Source organism: Nannobrachium achirus (genome assembly GCF_963921795.1).
Source record: "Nannobrachium achirus genome assembly, chromosome: 11".
In the NCBI taxonomy this organism is placed as follows: Eukaryota; Metazoa; Chordata; class Actinopteri; order Myctophiformes; family Myctophidae; genus Nannobrachium; species Nannobrachium achirus.
In genome coordinates, this window is record NC_137820.1 from 46,124,170 (window position 1) to 46,144,032 (window position 19,863).

The 19,863-nt window shown below is 46.2% G+C and overlaps 1 protein-coding gene across 1 annotated transcript in view; it reads left to right on the forward strand.

Annotated features, from left to right (window-relative positions):
* The window catches only part of pik3c2a (phosphatidylinositol-4-phosphate 3-kinase, catalytic subunit type 2 alpha), a 94,821-nt gene that overhangs the window by 38,435 nt on the left and 36,523 nt on the right, over positions 1–19,863 (forward strand). The window contains exon 5 of the mRNA XM_080736763.1: positions 19,602–19,722. Within this exon, the coding sequence (XP_080592889.1) occupies positions 19,602–19,722 (121 nt within the window). The remainder of the gene's footprint in view (positions 1–19,601; positions 19,723–19,863) is intronic.

Sequence of the window (19,863 nt, forward strand, 5' to 3'; positions counted from 1 at the left end):
CTCTGATCTTACTGGTACTGTTACACTGTTTATTATGTGTCACATGTAGTGAAGACACAGTAAATATGACTTCTGGTACTTGTAGACATGCCCAGTTTTGTTGTGGATTTAATTGGAGGGTGATTTTCATGAATGGTGCAGGTCTCTCTTGTGTGTCTCTCTTATGCATGCAGTCTTTATCACTATGCGTCTCTCTTTCTCTTGTCTATGTTCCTAGCTGTCGTTGTTGAACCATGCTACAGTATATTACTTTTTTTGCAGTGGTGTAAGGGGAAGACCACCCATTTTCAATATTGAACTATGTCATAATATACCTTAGAGGAGTTGTGTGGAAATAGAAAAAAAGTTCCCCCCCTTCTGTGTTGCCTAGAACTGGAGGATTGATTTTGGGGTTTGTATTGTAAAGTACAACTTGATGACATCACACATTGTACTTTACAATACAAACCCCAAAATCAATCCTCCAGTTCTAGGCAACACAGAAGGGGGGGAACCTTTTTTCTATTTCCACTAAGGCTGGGACTTTAACTGATTAATTGCGATTAATTAATTACAGAAAATTATCGCACTTCGTTTTTGCACCACAGAACTTTCAGTTTCGGTCATACCGATCATAGCGATGCACCAACCAAGAAGAGACAACAAACGCAAAGGGAGAAGTAGCCAATCAGAGCGCTTTGCTTGGCCCAGTGGATGCGAAATTTTGATTTTAATTCACTCGTACAACAAAATGTGTTTTACTTGAACAAAAATGCTTCTCAGGTCAAATATCGATGTGCGATTAATTGCGATTAATTAATCACAGAGCCTGTAATTAATTAGATTAAAGTTGTAATCGCATCCCAGCCCTAATTTCCACACAACTCCTCTAAGTTATATTAATGACATATTTTAATATTGAAAATGGGTGGTACAATTGTTTTGTATTTGTACCTTTAGGTATTTGTATACGTTTACTTCTACTCCACTACATCTCGGATCCAAATATTGTACTTTTACTCCATTACATTTATTTGAAAGCTTTAGTTACTACTAGTTAACAGATATTAATTATAATAGTTGTACTTCATATGTACGGGTGTGTGAGTCTGTATGTCTGGGGCAGACGTCTCATGGCCATATCTGCGCACATCAGCTAACACTTTGGATGTGTAGAACATAGATCCTCCTGTCAGCACTGTCTGGGGATATCATAAACAATCAATGGAATGACATGTGCATAAATGGGCACGGTGCACGAGACACACCTATCATTTCTGCTTTTCGCTACAGTTAACGGGTGGGGCTACCGTACTTCACATTCAATAATTTGATTCCCTTTGTCTCTCAAATACCGGCAGAAGTGGATGTCTCAGTTGACGCAGTTTTCCACTTGGGGTGATTTGATGGCGTGAGAAATGGGATGTGTAGCGTGCGTGTGAAGAGCGTCATTTGAGCGTGTCTCGCACTCGTTGCGTCAGAGTTGGCAGCTCTGCTCACTGCGTCTCCATTTCACCGAGCTGTCCAGACTCCTCATCCACAGCATTCCCATTATTCTTTTCATAATAAACATCTTCTCACTGGAATTGGTTAGCTGTGTTTTGTTGTGTTACAGACTTTAGGAGTATAGAATAAATATAAAAAAATGTTCAGAGTCTGATTAACACATTAAGACCTGGAACGCCAATAATGTACGTTGTTATACCTTTCAGTCTGGGAACCCCCTTATTTAACATTTATTTTATTTATTTATTTTCAGGCCTGGGGACCCCCCAAAATCGTATTTGAACTTGGGAGTTGAGGCATTACATTTATCGTTTCCACTGATAAATATTGTGAAAATAGCCGATCTGCATTGTGATCTTGTAGATCATCTATTTTCATAATCGTTGCCTCTTTCTTTTTTGGCCAATGCTTGACCAGTTTGTTGATTAGTTTTGATTACTTTTTGTAATTATCAAAGAGGTCTTAAAAGTCCTTAAATTGTCACTTTACTGTCATCTGCCCCAAAAGGAAAATCATGTGGGGACGCCACTGGGTGTCCTGACCCACAGGTTGAGAACCCCTGATCTACACTCCCTCCCCAAGACCAAATCAGTTGTAGTCAGCAGTGACAAGGGACAATGGGGAATTGGCATAACAAGTAAATTAGAAGAAACTTTAAGAAAAGAAAAAAGGAAAAAGAATTCTATGCTGCATCTCTGGAATCAATGTATAACACTACAGGCATAGGAAAATAAAACCGCTAAAAACAATGGTAATGGTTTACTTAACATTACTCATCATTTGTTATGGGAAATGTCTCTTCCCATTTCCACAGAGTTATGATGCTATGACATACTGTATCATAGCCATGTAATTATGCAGTTTTATGCTGTTCCGTTTCACCTCTGTTCTGTTCTGGTTTATTCTTCCCTATTCTACTCTATTCATATCCGTCTGTTCTATTCATTGTATCCTATTCAGGTCCAGTCTAACGCTAAGAGATGGTCTATATCATTCCACTGCTGGGTGTGTGCTTGTTATTCGGTCTCCCCTTATTCTGTGTGTGTTCGTGCAGCCATGCGAGCGTGTATGTGTGTGTGTGTGTGTGTGTGTGTTTGTGTCCAGAAAGTTCAGTGTGTGCCTAGTAAGGCTGGGCGATATTAGGAAAACCTTCGCTATTCGATAACGTTGTTGAATACCTCGATATCGATATTACTCACGATATTAGTAAAAACAATTGCATTATATCGTTTTTAAAGTTTTTCTGCTTTAGGTCCACTGCCTGCCTAACCCAGATAATGAACAGCATATCCATGCATGCACATTGCACAGTACACATAGAATAAAGAAATGAAATGCCTTATTTCGATTTTCCAACAATTGATTTATTGAAATAACCACACCTGGTTACAGATGGACTGCTTTTTTGCATGTGATACGTGCATGCATAGTGTGCCTGTTCATTAATTTGACACATACACCAATACCTCATTTCAAGCCGTCTTCGTCGATATGTATACCTTGCATGTTGATAAAGTACCTCGATATAGGTACATTTTTTATATATTGCCCAGCCTTAGTATCTAGTCATAGTGTCTGTGTGTGTGTGTGTGTGTGTGTGTGTGTGTGTGTGTGTGTGTGTGTGTGTGTGTGTGTGTGTGTGTGTGTGTGTGTGTGTGTGTGTGTGTGTGTGTGTGTGTGTGTGTGTGTGTGTGTGTGCGTAAATTTAAATCCTCTATACTTGGTAAAACGGACCTGTAAAAAACATATTTTGGTACGCTTTTACTTCACTTCACACAAATTCATTTGCCAATAATAGCCAATCTACAAGCTCATTTTGTAGCCTATTTTTGTCAAACATTCCCCCAGAATAGGGATGCTGGGGATTCAACAAATGTGCCATTTTAAGTTTTAAGCATTGGATTATCGCGATATTATTAATCGCAATTTCGCTACAATATGTAGCAAAATTTAATTTTCCATCCCTAGCAGCAACCAAACTGTATGTATTTAATGTCTTGTCCTCATTGAACATACTGTATGTAGGCTGTGTACTGGGCTGTACTCACACACACACCATCATTATCATTATACCATCATCATCATCATAACCTTTATTTAGCTAGTGTTCCCCGAAATAGAACCATGTGGGACTCCCTTTTCCAGGGTAATGGGATCTAACACAATGTCTCCACACGAGACACATGGCTTTTGAACCAATGTATGAATGTACTAGGCCCTAAACCGGCCTTAATGAGAACTTTGAAGTCAATAAATAAAGCAACGTAAAACATTTCTTATCAAGAGCAGCCCTGATATCATCTAAGACATTCAGGCATGCCGTAACAGTACTATGATTTGTACAATGAAAACCATACTCCATAGAGTTAAAAACACACACACACACACACACACACACACACACACACACACACACACACACACACACACACACACACACACAATGTGACCGGAGGGACATTCTCAGCGCAGATTGCCTAATTAGTTGCAGCTTGTGTAAATTAGATGTTAGTTCCACGCTCATTGTGACCACAATGCATTCTCTACCAGTCTGCTGTGCTGCTCTGACAAATCCAACCGTGTGTGCGTGCGTGCGTGCGTGCGTGTGTGTGTGGTCAGAGAGCATGCCAAAGACTCCTGAGAAGTGCCAAAGCATCAGAGTAATGTGTTTCGTGTTACGTTACATTCACACCCAGTGCATAAACGGTACAAACCGTCTTAGTGCGCTGTTTATACAAACAAACCAGGGCTGTCCACTAATCCCTGTTCACCACTTACACACCTAGATGGAATTGAAGGCTGCAGCATACTCCAAATTGCTAGTTAAGAACTACCAAAGAAAGATCTGAAAGGAGTCATTTGGATCTTATTGAATTATCTCACTGCTCCCTTCTCCCCCACCAGTGGCCAGGGACCACTGTTGTTGGGCCCAAATAACTGCCAAAACACATAGATTTTAATGATGATATAACATTAATATAAAATCGTTATGCCAATAAATAAGAATTTGAAGTATACTACTGTATGATAGTTCCTTTGAGCCAAGGTGGAACACAAACAGTTGATGTTTCATTTATTTATGTGTCATTGGACGTGGTGATTGTCCAGTTACATTTATTGAGCCAACGTTTTGATGACGCGAGAGACAGTTAATAGCATACAAGTTGATTCATTCTGTTTTTTATTAGCGCTTGAGTTGGAAATAGTCACCGATTGAACTTCCTTAATCAATGGCTCTGCTCATAATAAGCGATGAAAAACGGTTAGGTTCCGTACGGAACCCTTGTTCATTTAATACCGGAGGGATGACCCCCCTATGGGACAACGCCGTCTCGCGTTGCAACAGAGTAAACTCATGCACTCCCGTACGACGATTCGTCGGTAGGGCTGTCACTCAAATCGGGGGCACCGCCCCGAGTGTATAAAAGCCAGCCCATGTAACATGGCGTCCTCTAAAACCGCTTCTCTGATCGCGACATACGAACAGAGGGGCCTAAGCCGGGGGGTCATCCCTCCGGTATTAAATGAACAAGGGTTCCGTACGGAACCTAACCGTTCATTATCATACCTTCAGGATGACCCCCCTATGGGACACATAAACTCCCCGAGAAGCCATAAACCGACACTCTATCTCCAACCCACCCCCCAGCAGCGAGGGGACACCGTCCGCAACGGACGTGACCCCTCCCCACCGGGAGGTCCCAGACCCACCGGGCCTGGGTGTCAGAGAGAGAGAAAGAGAGAGACCCTGACAGACCGAAATCTGCCTTATTCACTAATAACAGACAAAAGGTCTGCCTTATAAGAACACAGTAAATATAAGGGAATCCAGGGTCCCCCAATACCCCCATGGCAGCGGCATGCTGAACCCAGGGGAGGAAGAAAAAACCACCCCTTCACACCGTAGAAGGGGCAGCCGCACCTAGCACTGAATGCGCCAACGCAGATGGCGCCACCTCCAGGTGGTAGTAAGCCGCAAAGGTAGAAGGCGAAGACCAATTCGCCGCCGTACAAATCTCCATAATGGAGACACCTTTGGTCAAAGCCCAAGAGGTCGACACACCCCTAGTGCTATGGGCCTTGAGTGCCTCCGGCACTACCGAACCCGCACTAGTATAAGCCAACCTGATAGCGTCCACAATCCACCTAGACAAGGTGGGTTTGGACACCGCTTTTCGTTGACGGGCGTTGCCCATAACCACGAAAAGCTGGGACGTAGACCTGCAGCCCGCAGTCCTGTCACAGTAGGCCTTCAAGGCCCTAACCGGACAAAGACAGTGGAGACGTCTGTCCTCCTCCGAGGCAAACGGAGGAGGGTGAAAAGCCGTTAAGACAACCGGCTCCTTAGGAACCACCTGGTTCTTGGGAATAAACTGCAAATGCGGTTTAAGAAGAACCTTAGAATCCTCATTAAGGAACCTCATACATTCAGGACTCACCGAGAGAGCCTGAAGGTCGCTCACCCTTTTTGCCGTAGACAAGGCAAGCAAAAGAGCAGTCTTGAGACTTAAATGTGACAAAGAAACCTTCTCCAGAGGTTCAAATGGAGCCCGACACAGGCCCTCCAAAACCACCTGCAGGTCCCACGCAGGGAACAAAGATCTAGTCACAGGTCTTAAACGGTCCACACCGTGCATGAACTTAATGACCTCAGGGACTTTAGACGGGCCTTTGCCAGACACCCCCAGGTGACAGGCATCAATAGCCGCCAAATAACCCCTTAATGTCGAGAACGCCAGACCACGGTCCAAGCGGTCTTGTAAGAACTCAGTAATGTCTTGAACAGACGCTACATGAGCTACCAAAGGTGGGTTCCGAAGTCCACACCAGTCCTCAAATGCATTCCATTTCCCCTCATAAGACGCCCTCGTAGAGGGCGCCTTAGCACTCTGAATCGTAGCCACCACTGCTGGAGAAAACCCAGCAGCTAGCAGATTCTCCCTCTCACGGGCCAAACCCAAAGATTTAGACCTTGGGGGTCGGGATGGAAGATCTCGTCCCCTGCCTGGCGGAGCAGATCCCTGAGCTGAGGGAGCTGCCACGCTGGTTTGTAGAGGAGCGGGGTGATCAAGGACCTCCATGTTCCCCTGAACGGTGCTATCAGAAGCACCTCCAGGCCGAACCTCCTGACCCTCTCCAACGTGGGAAGAATCAATTCCAGAGGTGGAAACGCATAAAGCAGGCCCTTCGGCCAAACGTTCGCGAACGCGTCCACTCCCAAAGGGGAGGGCCCCTTCACTGCAAAGTAAAGAGGGCACTTCGCGTTCTCCTGGGACGCAAACAGGTCGACCATCGGTTGACCGAACCTGCCGAAGATCTGTCTCACCACCGACGGGTGCAGGGACCAGTCTTCGTAACGAGGCTCCCTCCTGGATAACAGATCGGCGCCGCCGTTCTGGAGACCTGGGACGTGGGAAGCCCTGATGGACCTCAGGCGCCGCTCGCACCAGAGAGTCATCCTGCGAGCCAGCTGGTCTAGTGGACGCGATGACAGACCGCCTTGTTTGTTGATATAATACAAGGCCGTCGTGTTGTCCGTTCTGACCAGGACATGGCAACCCAGAATCAGGGGCTCGAACTTCTTGAGCGCCAAGAAGACCGCCATTAATTCCAAGAAATTGATGTGATGCTTGAGCATCGCCGGGGTCCAAAGACCCCGCGCCGAGCGACCCTCGTGGACGGCTCCCCATCCTAAACGACTGGCGTCGGTCGTGACCACCTTGTGTGACACCACCCCGCCCATCGTAACCCCGCTCGTCAGGAACGCTATGTCCCGCCACGGGACCAGCGTGTCCATGCAGGTCTGGGAGACCACCACCTTCTTGTACGCTTGACGAGAAGGAATCCTGAGAGAAAGCGCCCAACGCTGAAAAGGTCTCATATGAAACCTGCCTAAACGTAGAAGTTGAACAGCTGATGCCATCAGACCTGATAACTTCATACACTCCCTGTATAGGACCACCTGGTCCAACTGGAAGGAGTTCAGGCACGCCAAAAACCTGTCCACCCTCTCCTGAGAGAGACGGGCGGACAGATCGGTCGAGTCCAACAAAATCCCTATAAAGGAAATTTGTTGGGCCGGAATCAACATACTTTTTTCGAAATTGATGTTGAAGCCCAGCGCCGTCAGATGAGCTAACACTGTCTGGGTGTGGAGCGACGCCTCCAGGCTGGACCCCGACGAAATTAACCAATCGTCGATGTAGTTTGCGAGTCTGATTCCCCGCTGCCTCAGTGGAGCAATGGCCGCTTCGGTCACTTTCACAAAAACCCGAGGGCTCAGAGACAGACCGAATGGGAGCACCGTGTATTCGTACAGGCGACCCTCGAAAGCGAACCGCAGGAACTTCCTGTGAGGAGGATAAATCTGAATGTGCTGATAAGCATCCCTCAGGTCCACAGAGCAGTGGAAATCCTCCTGTCTCATTGAATTCAACAGGGCCTGTGACGTCAGCATTTTGAATTTGAACTTTTTTAGGTGAACGTTCAGACACCTCAAGTCCAGAATAGGACGCAGGCCGCCCCCTTTCTTTTGAACCAGGAAATAACGGCTCCAAAAGCCCAAACGGCTCTGGTCCCGTGAGAGCTCCACTATCGCGCCCTTGCGCAATAACGAGCTTATTTCCTCCCTCAGAGCATCTGCTTTCAAGCCGCGGGCTCGAGTGTAAACTACTCTGCTGGATAGCGGGGGTTGGTCCGCGAATTGCAGTCTGTAGCCCCTTGTCACCGTACGTAGCACCCAGTGATTTGGATTGCATAGTCTCCATTGTTCCAAACAGCGTGCCAACGTGTTTTGGAACGGGGGAGAAACCCGTCGGTTGTGCGGGGGAGAAGACACGTCGGGGATTAGCGCATCCGTATCCGGGAAGCGCACTTCCGTATCCGGTGACGGCCGCGCCGACGGGCGTGACGTCAACACGTTGATCGGTGGGTGAACAGGAAGAACAGAACGTGCAGCCTGTGAGGCATGGCTCGTTACAAAACATACACTTTTCCCGGTGCGGGGAAAAAGATCTACGCTCACTCCCTGTTCTGAGGCCTTTATTAGTTTCCTGCGCGGAAAACGAGGCCGACTCAAACCCAAACTCACCGTGCCCGACGCTGTCTCCTTCACGTTGGTTGACATAAAACTCCTGTCCTGAACTAAACCTGGCACGGTAGTGCCGCTCAGTGGAGACAGAGAGATATTGCACAGAGGAGAAACCTGACCACTGTAATTGACCGTTAACATTGGTGGGAACCTTTTGCATGTCAGAAACACTTCTTGATTGTAACCTGTCTGCCAGACTGGAAAATCTACTGTATTGTGAGTGACTAGAGAACCCTGCATGGGTGTCATTACACTGACTGGCTGCATGCAAAATGGCGTCGTCTGTGCTAGTGTAAGAGGAGGAGGAAGGAACACACATTGTTTCTTCACACAATTCTTTATTCCACACATTGGACACAAAAGCGGCAACATATTCACTTTCCCTGCTTGGGTTAAAGGATTTAAACAAGTGCGCTTGGGGGGAGGGGGGCTCTGTGCAGTCAGAGACCCCTGAAACAGTCCAATGTCATTTGCGCTTCCCCTTCCCACGGGCCCTGAAGGAGGAGGAAGGAGGGGGCCTGGTGTCCTTGTGGGGAGGGCGGCTGTCCTCCCGGTTGGGCACTACCACCTTACTGCGGGGTTTAGACCCGCCTGAGTAGGAGGGGGTTCTGGGAGGGGGGGGGGTTGTAGGTCTTGGCCCTGGCTGAGGTAGAACGGCCTCTGTCAGGCTGGCGGCCGCGGGAGGCACGCCCACGGTCCTCCTTTTCCTGTTTGGGCTCCGTTGTGGCCTCTAGGATTTCCCGGGTGGTCTTCCTAGACTCCACTGTACCCTTGAGGAGCTCCAACCCGCCACCCATGAGGGTGGTGGGGTGCCCAGGCAAGGCCTGCATGACCTTGTTGGTTTCACCCTCGGCGGAGCCAACTAGCTCCACTTTATCGAGCCACCTAGCTCGCTCTGACTGGATGGCGTAGTCCATCCCGTGACCCATCCATTTGATGGCGTGGACGTTCACGTCAATCATCATCTTAAAGGTCTTTTGCAGCTCCGCAGCTGTCTCAGCGGGCACCCCGTCGAGGCCTTCGACGAGGAGCTTGGCGGAAGTGAGGAGCATCTGGTTCGCATTCAGGTCGCGTGCGGCGAGTGCAGCGCACCTGTATGAATTCCTAGTTTTGGCAGAGTGGGCTTCGTCCTCCGAGATGGCAAATCCCGGGGGCTTTTTAACAGTGCCCAGGTTGAAAGGGGGTCTGCCGTTGGGCCCACTCTTGCGGAGATCAGGCTTGATGCTGCCCATGAATGATTGGGCCAGCAGGCCATCCATGTTGGGGCATAAAGGGATGCCAATCTTCTCTGCATCGACACAGTCGATCAGAAAGTCCAACTTTTTAGGATCCTTGTGGTCGGTCCATGTTGAGTGGAGGGCACTCTGGAAGCCCGGAACCACAGGTAGTTTGGACATGCGTGGGGGGGGGGCGGGAGTGGGGTCCTGGCCAAGGACCCTAATCTCCCCCTCCTGCCCGACAGGATTGGCAGCGATGGGCACCTCGATGGCACATCTCACAGCAGCACGCTCAAAGATAGTCAGCTCATCAAAGTTGAAAGATTCACCACTAGGGGCCGCCCCACTCTCACCCTCCGCCGGCATGGTGGAGGGAAGGGAGGCGTTTACAGCGGGGGAGGGGGTTGTGCCCTCGGCTTGAGGGCTCACCATAACTGTATCCTCCGTCTGGCTGGAAGGTTGTTGGAAGGAGGAGAGATCCTCACCTTCTTCCTGGTCATCCTCCTCGTCGAATTCCTCGCCGCTCATCCTCTGTTCCTCAAGCGAGTCGCCATCGTGGGCTTCGCCGTCGCTTGCGTGGTAAGAACGCTCGGAATTCGCCCGCCCGGAGGAAGCTGTGGCCTCCGCCGAGTGGAGGAGAGGAGAACCGCCCTGTTGAAGGTCATCGAAGGACAGGGATCTAGCCACCAAAGAGCCAGCCACTCCCGGCATGGGAGCAGCTGTGGTGGGAAAACAGGCTCTCTTACGTGGAACGGCGGCAGCCGAACCCGTGGGCGAGAGAGTGGGAGCCGGGGCCTGGTTACCTGGAGCAGTGGCAGTGGGGCGAGCACCAGGACCGTTGGTGTCGCCGCCAGGCGGAACGGCTGCAGGCTGCACCCCGGGCCGGGGAACAGCGTGGGGGCGTCCAGTGCCGCTAGGCCCCGGAGCAGGACGATCTGGTTGGGCGCCGCCGGATAGCGCCGAGAAGGAACCAGCGCTAGCCGAAGCCAGGTCGAAGCGGCCTCTCAGCGTGGCCGCGTCGTAGGTCAGGCAGGCCGGACAAGAGACACCCGGGGCCCGGGACGGCGGAGCCAGGGCACCGATAGCGTGCGCCACACCCAAGCAGGCAATACAGAAGGGGTGACGGTCGTCGCCTGCGATAATGTTGTTACATTCACGGACCCCACAGGACTTGGGAACGCTAGCTAGCAGCTTGCTAAGAGAAGGGCGTTCGTTAGCAGACATCGTGGTGGAGAGCTAAGAGGCTAACAGCTAGCGCTACAAACAACTCACGGACGATGAAGGCCTGAGGGATCGGTGGAGCGAAGAACTTTCGAAGAAAGGTACGTAAACCCCGTCGAACTGGAACTGGAAACAAACTGTGAAGTTAGACGTACGGGAAACTTTCCGATAATACCCGTGGGCGTCTTCCTAGACGCCGCCGAAGGCTGTAGATTGTAGAATTTTAACCGGAATGGCTGAGTTCGTTCTGTCGCGATGAGAGAAGCAAAAAGAGGACGCCATGTTACATGGGCTGGCTTTTATACACTCGGGGCGGTGCCCCCGATTTGAGTGACAGCCCTACCGACGAATCGTCGTACGGGAGTGCATGAGTTTACTCTGTTGCAACGCGAGACGGCGTTGTCCCATAGGGGGGTCATCCTGAAGGTATGATAATGAACAGACTCTGCCCTCCAATACAGAGCATTTACCTTCATGTGTGAAAGCATCTGAAACCGACATTCTCCTGTTCCATGCTACATGATGTGTGGAAGGCCAACACCGACCTGATTCCCTGGACATTTTCCAGTGTTCAAATGAGAAAGGGGGAAAGCATCTGTGTCATTTTATATTAGAGTTGGCTATTCAAAAATCGCAGATGTACAAATCTTGAAATCTTTTGCAAATCTTTGAATACAATATTTTTAAGCAAACATTTTTAACACATCTAAATCTTTACTGGAACAACATATTTTGAGATGAGATTATGCGACCAAATTCATTTAATGTTGGGGGTCTGTAGCAACTCATAATGTAATAACGGCTCATAATGTAATAAGGGCTCATAATGTAATAAAAAAAATGTAATAAAAACTCATAATGTAATAATCAGCTCATAATGTAATAAAAAAACGAGCGCATAACGTAATAACAGATTTTTCAATAATGTAATAATGTAATAATGTGTTACATTAAGAACCTCCACATTGGAGGCTCATAATGTAATAAAACTTCATAATGTAATAATGGCCTATTTTTTTTGTAAATATCATGGTATTTGCGACCGACCTCCAGGGACCCCCAGGGACCCCCAGGGACCCCCTGCCACCACCGCCAAATAGTGCAAAAATGACCAAATCAACACCCCAACTGGGCTGCTCATGGGGGAATTCCCAGGGACCACCGACTCCTGCTACTCCAACAGTCCTTCACCTTCATTGGTTTAACTTTGCCCCGCCCCCTCCCCTCATTGGCCGAAAGTTTATTTGGCTTTACTCATCAACTGTTTGTCGTACAAACTTGTGGGTGGTGTCAATTGACTTGATTAAGAGTCCTTAACCTTAATTGGTTTAACTTTGCCCCACCCCCTCCTCTGATTGGCCGAAACTTTATTTGGCTTTACTCATCAACCATTTGTCGTACAAACTTGAGGGTGGAACCAATGCCACTCACAGGCCTTTTTGTGTACATACTGTGACCTGATGGTCGCTTATCTCCTGATTAGGGAGCCTTACTGGTATCATGGTAGTATCATGTCAGTATCATGGTCATTATCCTGGTCAGTATCCTGGTCAGTATCATGTCAGTATCCTGGTCAGTATCATGCCAGTATCATGTCAGTATCATGGTCAGTATCATGCCAGTATCATGTCAGTATCATGGTCAGTATCATATCAGTGGCATGGTCAGTATCCTGGTCAGTATCATGCCAGTATCATGGTCAGTATCATGTCAGTATAATGACCGTATCATGTCGGTGTCATGGTCAGTATCCTAGTCAGTATCATGCCAGTATCATGGTCAGTATCATGTCAGTGTCATGGTCAGTATCATGTCAGTATCATGGTCAGTATCATGTCAGTGTCATGGTCAGTATCATGGTCAGTATCCCAGTCAGTATCATGTCAGTATCATGGTCAGTATCCTAGTCAGTATCATGTCAGTATCATGGTCAGTATCCTGGTCAGTATCATGCCAGTATCATGGTCAGTATCATGTCAGTGTGATGGTCAGTATCATGTCAGTATCATGGTCAGTATCATGTCAGTGTCATGGTCAGTATCATGTCAGTATCATGGTCAGTATCCCAGTCAGTATCATGCCAGTATCATGTCAGTATCATGGTCAGTATCATGTCAGTATCATGGTCAGTTTCAGTCAGTGTCATGGTCAGTATCATGTCAGTGTCAAGGTCAGTATCCCAGTCAGTATCATGCCATATCATGTCAGTATCATGGTCAGTATCCTGGTCAGTATCCTGGTCAGTATAATGTCAGTATCCTGGTCAGTATCATGCCAGTATCATGTCAGTATCCTGGTCAGTATCATGCCAGTATCATGTCAGTATCCTGGTCAGTATCATGCCAGTATCATGTCAGTATCATGGTCAGTATCATGGCAGTATCATGTCAGTATCATGGTCAGTATCATGTCAGTATCATGGTCAGTTTCAGTCAGTGTCATGGTCAGTATCATGTCAGTGTCAAGGTCAGTATCCCAGTCAGTATCATGCCATATCATGTCAGTATCATGGTCAGTATCCTGGTCAGTATCCTGGTCAGTACTAGTAAGACACCTGAGGGTGGAATGCGACCTCAGGGTGACATGCGACCTCGCCCTAAAGGGCGAGGTCGCGCCAATTCTTGACTATCTGGCCAACCACAGCGTTTCTCTGACGATTCTAGTTGTTATCATTCTGGGGGGAGTTTGTTCATGTTTTTGTGAGGGTATCAACCCTAGGAGACACGGGGAGAACATGTGAGGGTATCAACCCTAGAAGACACGGGGAGAACATGCAAACTCCACACAGAAAGGCCCTATCGCCAACCCCACCTAGGGTGTGAGCGATAGGGCCTAAACATGGAGATGTGTAGAACACTATATATGAAGATAGTCCAGTCCATCATGTCATATGGGACTACCGTCATAGACAGTAGCCATTGTTAGGCCAGAGTCAATGGCTGTCTGTCTGACTGTCTGTACAGGAAGTGATGTCACATGACATACTTTTTATGCCCATATATGAGTCATTCTGTACCACATCTCCATGTTTAGGCCAAACAGGTTTGCTCCATTTCTCCATGTATAGGTCCAAATGACCTCGCCCTAAAGGGCGAGGTCGCGCCAATTCTTGACCATCTGGCCAACCACAGCTAGTTGTTGTCATTCTGGGGGGAGTTTGTTCATGTTTTTGTGAGGGTATCAACCCTAGGAGACACGGGGAGAACATGCAAACTCCACACAGAAAGGCCCTATCGCTCACACCCTAGGTTGGGTTGGCGATAGGGCCTTTCTGTGTGGAGTTTGCCTAAACATGGAGATGTGGTACAGAAGGACTCATATATGGGCATAAAAAGTATGTCATGTGACATCACTTCCTGTACAGACAGTCAGACAGACAGCCATTGACTCCGACCTAACAATAGCTACTGTCTATGACGGTAGTTCCATATGACATATTGGACTAGACTATCTCCATATATAGTGTTATCCACATCTCCATGTTAGGACTCATATATGGGCATAAAAAGTATGTCATGTGACATCACTTCCTGTACAGACAGTCAGCCATTGACTCCGGATTAACAATGGCTACTGTCTATGACGGTAGTCCCATATGACATATTGGACTAGACTATCTCCATATATAGTGTTATCCACATCTCCATGTTTAGACAGCCAATGACTCCGGCCTAACAATGGCTACTTTCTATGACGTTAGTCCCATATGACATGATGGACTGGACTATCTCCATATATAGTGTTATCCACATTTCGTGTAGCCGCCCTGTACAGGAAGTGATGTCACAACTCGCTGACATCACACTGACATCACAGAGGATACGGACGGTCACAAGGATACGGAAGGACACTCAAGTGACACGGTTCTTCAGAGTATATGCGACCTTCGGTCGCAATAATGTCAGTATCCTGGTCAGTATCATGCCAGTATCATGTCAGTATCCTGGTCAGTATCATGCCAGTATCATGTCAGTATCATGGTCAGTATCATGGCAGTATCATGGTCAGTATCATGGTCAGTATCATATCAGTATCATGGTCAGTATCATGGCAGTATTGTAGGCTATATCATGTAGGGAAGGAAGGTCACCAGTCTCTGTCTGTCTGTCTGTCTGTCTGTCTGTCTGTCTGTCTGTCTGTCTGTCTGTCTGTCTGTCTGTCTGTCTGTCTGTCTCACTATCAGCAGGATCACACCCTTATTACTTCATAATGTAATAAAAGTTATTTATGTAATAATTGCCAATTGTTTTTGAAAACTATCATAATTATTACCTCCATTGAAAAAGGGCCAAGACAGAATGTCCGTCCACATATATAATTACAGTCTTCTTGAATTTTTCACCAGCATAAATGTATAATGCAATACCTTTTAGTCTCTAATGTATCTTGAAATATTATCTATACAATCAATATAGTGTAGGCATATGTATATATGTGTATATATTATAGGTAATAATTCAATCAATATCTACAATATTATCTACAATCATCTCGCTTGGTGGACTAACTTGCTCGGAAACAAGCAGTTATGCTTCTGTGTGTTCTATTTTATTTTTAATCGTCAACACTATGCTAGCACTGCTCAGGGTGTACATATACTGTATATATTTTGTTGCAGACTGTGGAGCCTGAATTTTCCCTGCTGGATCAATACAACTTTTATCTCTTATCTTATACATTAAAACACTTAAAGGATTGGTCTTTTCAAATAAGTAAATTAACCATCTTTCTTTCAAAAACTCATGACAAAGACCTTGTCAAAACATGTTTTTATTATCTTATATATTATATATATATATTATATCTTATCGGGTCTTTTGGCCAAGTTGGCCAATACTACACCCCTCCACCATGTTTTGTGCAAATCAGTCTGGACATTTTTGTGTGATCCTGCTGATAGTGAGACAGACAGACAGACAGACAGACAGACAGACAGACAGACAGACAGACAGACAGACAGACAGACAGACAGACAGACAGACAGACAGACAGACAGACAGACAGACAGACAGACAGACAGAGACTGGTGACCTTCCTTCCCTACATGATATAGCCTACAATACTGCCATGATACTGACCATGATACTGACATGATACTGACCATGATACTGACATGATACTGACCATGATACTGACCATGATACTGACCAGGATACTGGCATGATACTGACCAGGATACTGACATGATACTGGCATGATACTGACCAGGATACTGACCATGATACTGACCATGATACTGACATGATACTGACCATGATACTGACCATGATACTGACCAGGATACTGGCATGATACTGACCAGGATACTGACCATGATACTGACATGATATGGCATGATACTGACTGGGATACTGACCTTGACACTGACATGATACTGACCATGATACTGACATGATACTGACATGATACTGGCATGATACTGACCAGGATACTGACATTATACTGACCAGGATACTGACCATGATACTGACATGATATGGCATGATACTGACTGGGATACTGACCATGACACTGACATGATACTGACTATGATACTGACCATGACACTGACATGATACTGACCATGATACTGACATGATACTGGCATGATACTGACTGGGATACTGACCATGACACTGACATGATACTGACTATGATACTGACCATGACACTGACATGAAACTGATCATGATACTGACATGATACTGGCATGATACTGACTGGGATACTGACCATGATACTGGCATGATACTGACTGGGATACTGACCATGATACTGACATGATACTGACCATGACACTGACATGATACTTGACCATGATACTGACCATGACACTGACATGATACTGACATGATACTGACCATGACACTGACATGATACTGACCATGGTACTGACATGATACTGACCATGACACTGACATGATACTGACCATGATACTGACATGATACTGACCAGGATACTGACCATGCCACTGATATGATACTGACCATGATACTGACATGATACTGGCATGATACTGACCAGGATACTGACATGATACTGACCAGGATACTGACCAGGATAATGACCATGATACTGACATGATATTACCATGATACCAGTAAGGCTCCCTAATCAGGAGATAAGCGACCATCAGGTCACAGTATGTACACAAAAAGGCCTGTGAGTGGCATTGGTTCCACCCTCAAGTTTGTACGACAAATGGTTGATGAGTAAAGCCAAATAAAGTTTCGGCCAATCAGAGGAGGGGGTGGGGCCAAGTTAAACCAATTAAGGTTAAGGACTCTTAATCAAGTCAATTGACACCACCCACAAGTTTGTACGACAAACAGTTGATGAGTAAAGCCAAATAAACTTTCGGCCAATGAGGGGAGGGGGCGGGGCAAAGTTAAACCAATGAAGGTGAAGGACTGTTGGGAGTAGCAGGAGTCGGTGGTCCCTGGGAATTCCCCCATGAGCAGCCCAGTTGGGGTGTTGATTTGGTCATTTTTGCACTATTTGGCGGCGGTGGCAGGGGGTCCCTGGGGGTCCCTGGGGGTCCCTGGGGGTCCGTGGAGGTCGGTCGCAAATACCATGATATTTACCAAAAAAATAGGCCATTATTACATTATGAAGTTTTATTACATTATGAGCCTCCTATGTGGAGGTTCTTAATGTAACACATTATTACATTATTACATTATTGAAAAATCTGTTATTACGTTATGCGCTCGTTTTTTTATTACATTATGAGCTGATTATTACATTATGAGTTTTTATTACATTTTTTTTATTACATTATGAGCCCTTATTACATTATGAGCCGTTATTACATTATGAGTTGCTACAGGGTCCTTGACATGAAAAGGTTTTGAGCACCACTGATAATAGCAACTTAAGTTTTTCAGAAAACTGTTAGGATTTAGAAGGCATTTGTAGGATAGGCCTCAGATCTTAAAGTGTTAAGTATCCTTACAGGGATCAACTTAAGTATAACTTAAATACAGAGGCCTCTTGTTATTTTAATGAAGCTGTTATTACAGCTGAGAAGGCGAGCAGCCTGCAGGTCTTCTATCATTAAGCTGTGGCTGTGTAGCAGCAGCTAATTGCAATTCATTTGAAATGTCTGTAAAACCAAGGACCCATAGGCGACTCTAGCCTCTTCCAGCAAGGGGTGCACGACCTCTATTACCTCATGCACGCGCGCACAGCGCGCGTGTACGACGTTCGCGCGCGAAGTGCGCGCGCGAAAAAGATTGCGGATATTAGCGGTTTTGTAATGTTGTTTTAGCGGATTTCTGCAGTTAATTTTGTACCCAAATGTAAAAATAAGTTACTTGCGGTTATCGGTTTCAAGTTAAAATCGGTTCGGTTCTACACGGCGGCAGAACCATTTTGGGCTTAATATAATAGGGTTTATAAAAGCATGATCTGACTGTCTTAGTCTTACCTTGGGCTGGTCAGGAGGAAATGGTTCAGTCACGCACAGTGAGACAAGAGTCCTGGCTGATAGAGCCTGAGGTCTGTGTTTTGTAGAGGAAAGTCAGGTACAAAATGATCCTCTCCATGTGATGTTTCAGGGCAAGCAGCTATATTATAATATCTACCGGTAGTCACGTCCATAGTAGTGAAGAGCTCGAACTCCATGCTTTATCTTTAACAGATGTTGTTTTCAATTTCAATACTGGCGCGTGGATATGACATCACATGAGGAGGGGAGGGGGGGGCTGCCTGGAGCTGCCAGCCTCTATCACTACCACTAGGGGGTGTTGTTGTATTCGGTCTGAGTGGATGTAAAGTTACATTACAAAAAAAAAAAAAAATCAAAATGGCCGCCTGGCGGCCAGGGGGTGCACGTGCACCCTAGGACACCCCTTAAAATCGCCTATGCAAGGACCCCTTAGTTGAGAGAGAGATGAAGCAGGGACCCCCGCAATCTGTTCATAGATATAGTTTCATTGTTTCAAAGCTCTTTGCCGAAAATAGCCGATCCACAAGCTCGAGGCGTTGTGAGCTTCTAGATCTGCTATTTTTGGCTAAAGTTCTCAGAATATGGACGCTAGGGTTCAAGTGGTTAATATAAGAAAGGGGGAAGAAACAAGTTCCTATCGCACAAAGATTTGGAGGACCCCCTGTAGTAACTCTGATGACCCCCTAGGGGTCCCGGACCCCTTGATGAAGACCCCTGCTGTAAAATGTATATACAGATCCTTCTCAAAAAAATTAGAATATTGTGTAAAAGTAAATATTTTTGAAACTTTCATATATTTTTTGAAACTTTCATATATTCTAAATACATTGGACATTCAGTGAATTATTCCAAACCTTTTTTGTAACAATTTAGATTTTCTATGGCATACAGCTCATGAATATCAAAAGTCCATATTTCAAAATATTACAATATTACACGAGACCACTCAAAACAAGGATTTATTATAGAGGAATGTCAACCTTCTGAAGTCAGAGTTGCTTGAAGTCCAGTGGGAAGTTTCCTACGTCAGTTATGATTTGGGGTGCCAGGGCATCTGCAATGCTTTTTCACACAATATTCACATTTTTCGAGAAGGATCTGTATATTAAAAAAATCTAATTTTCTTCTGCTGTTTCCCTCTCCTCTCCTCTCTTCCAGTGAACTCTCCGGTGGAGTTGTTAATCAGCCAGACATTGTGCTGGGTTCATGACGATTTGGATCAGGTTGACATCTCCAGCTATCTGCTTAAAGTCTGCGGTCAGGAAGAGGTGTTGCAGAAGTAAGTGTACACACGCACATATATATTTTTAAAAGGTGTTTTTTTTTAGCCTTTCTGCCTTTTTATTTTGGATAGCACAGTAGAAACAGACAGGAAATGGGGAGAGACAGGGAGTGACACACAGCTAAGGTTGTCGGGATT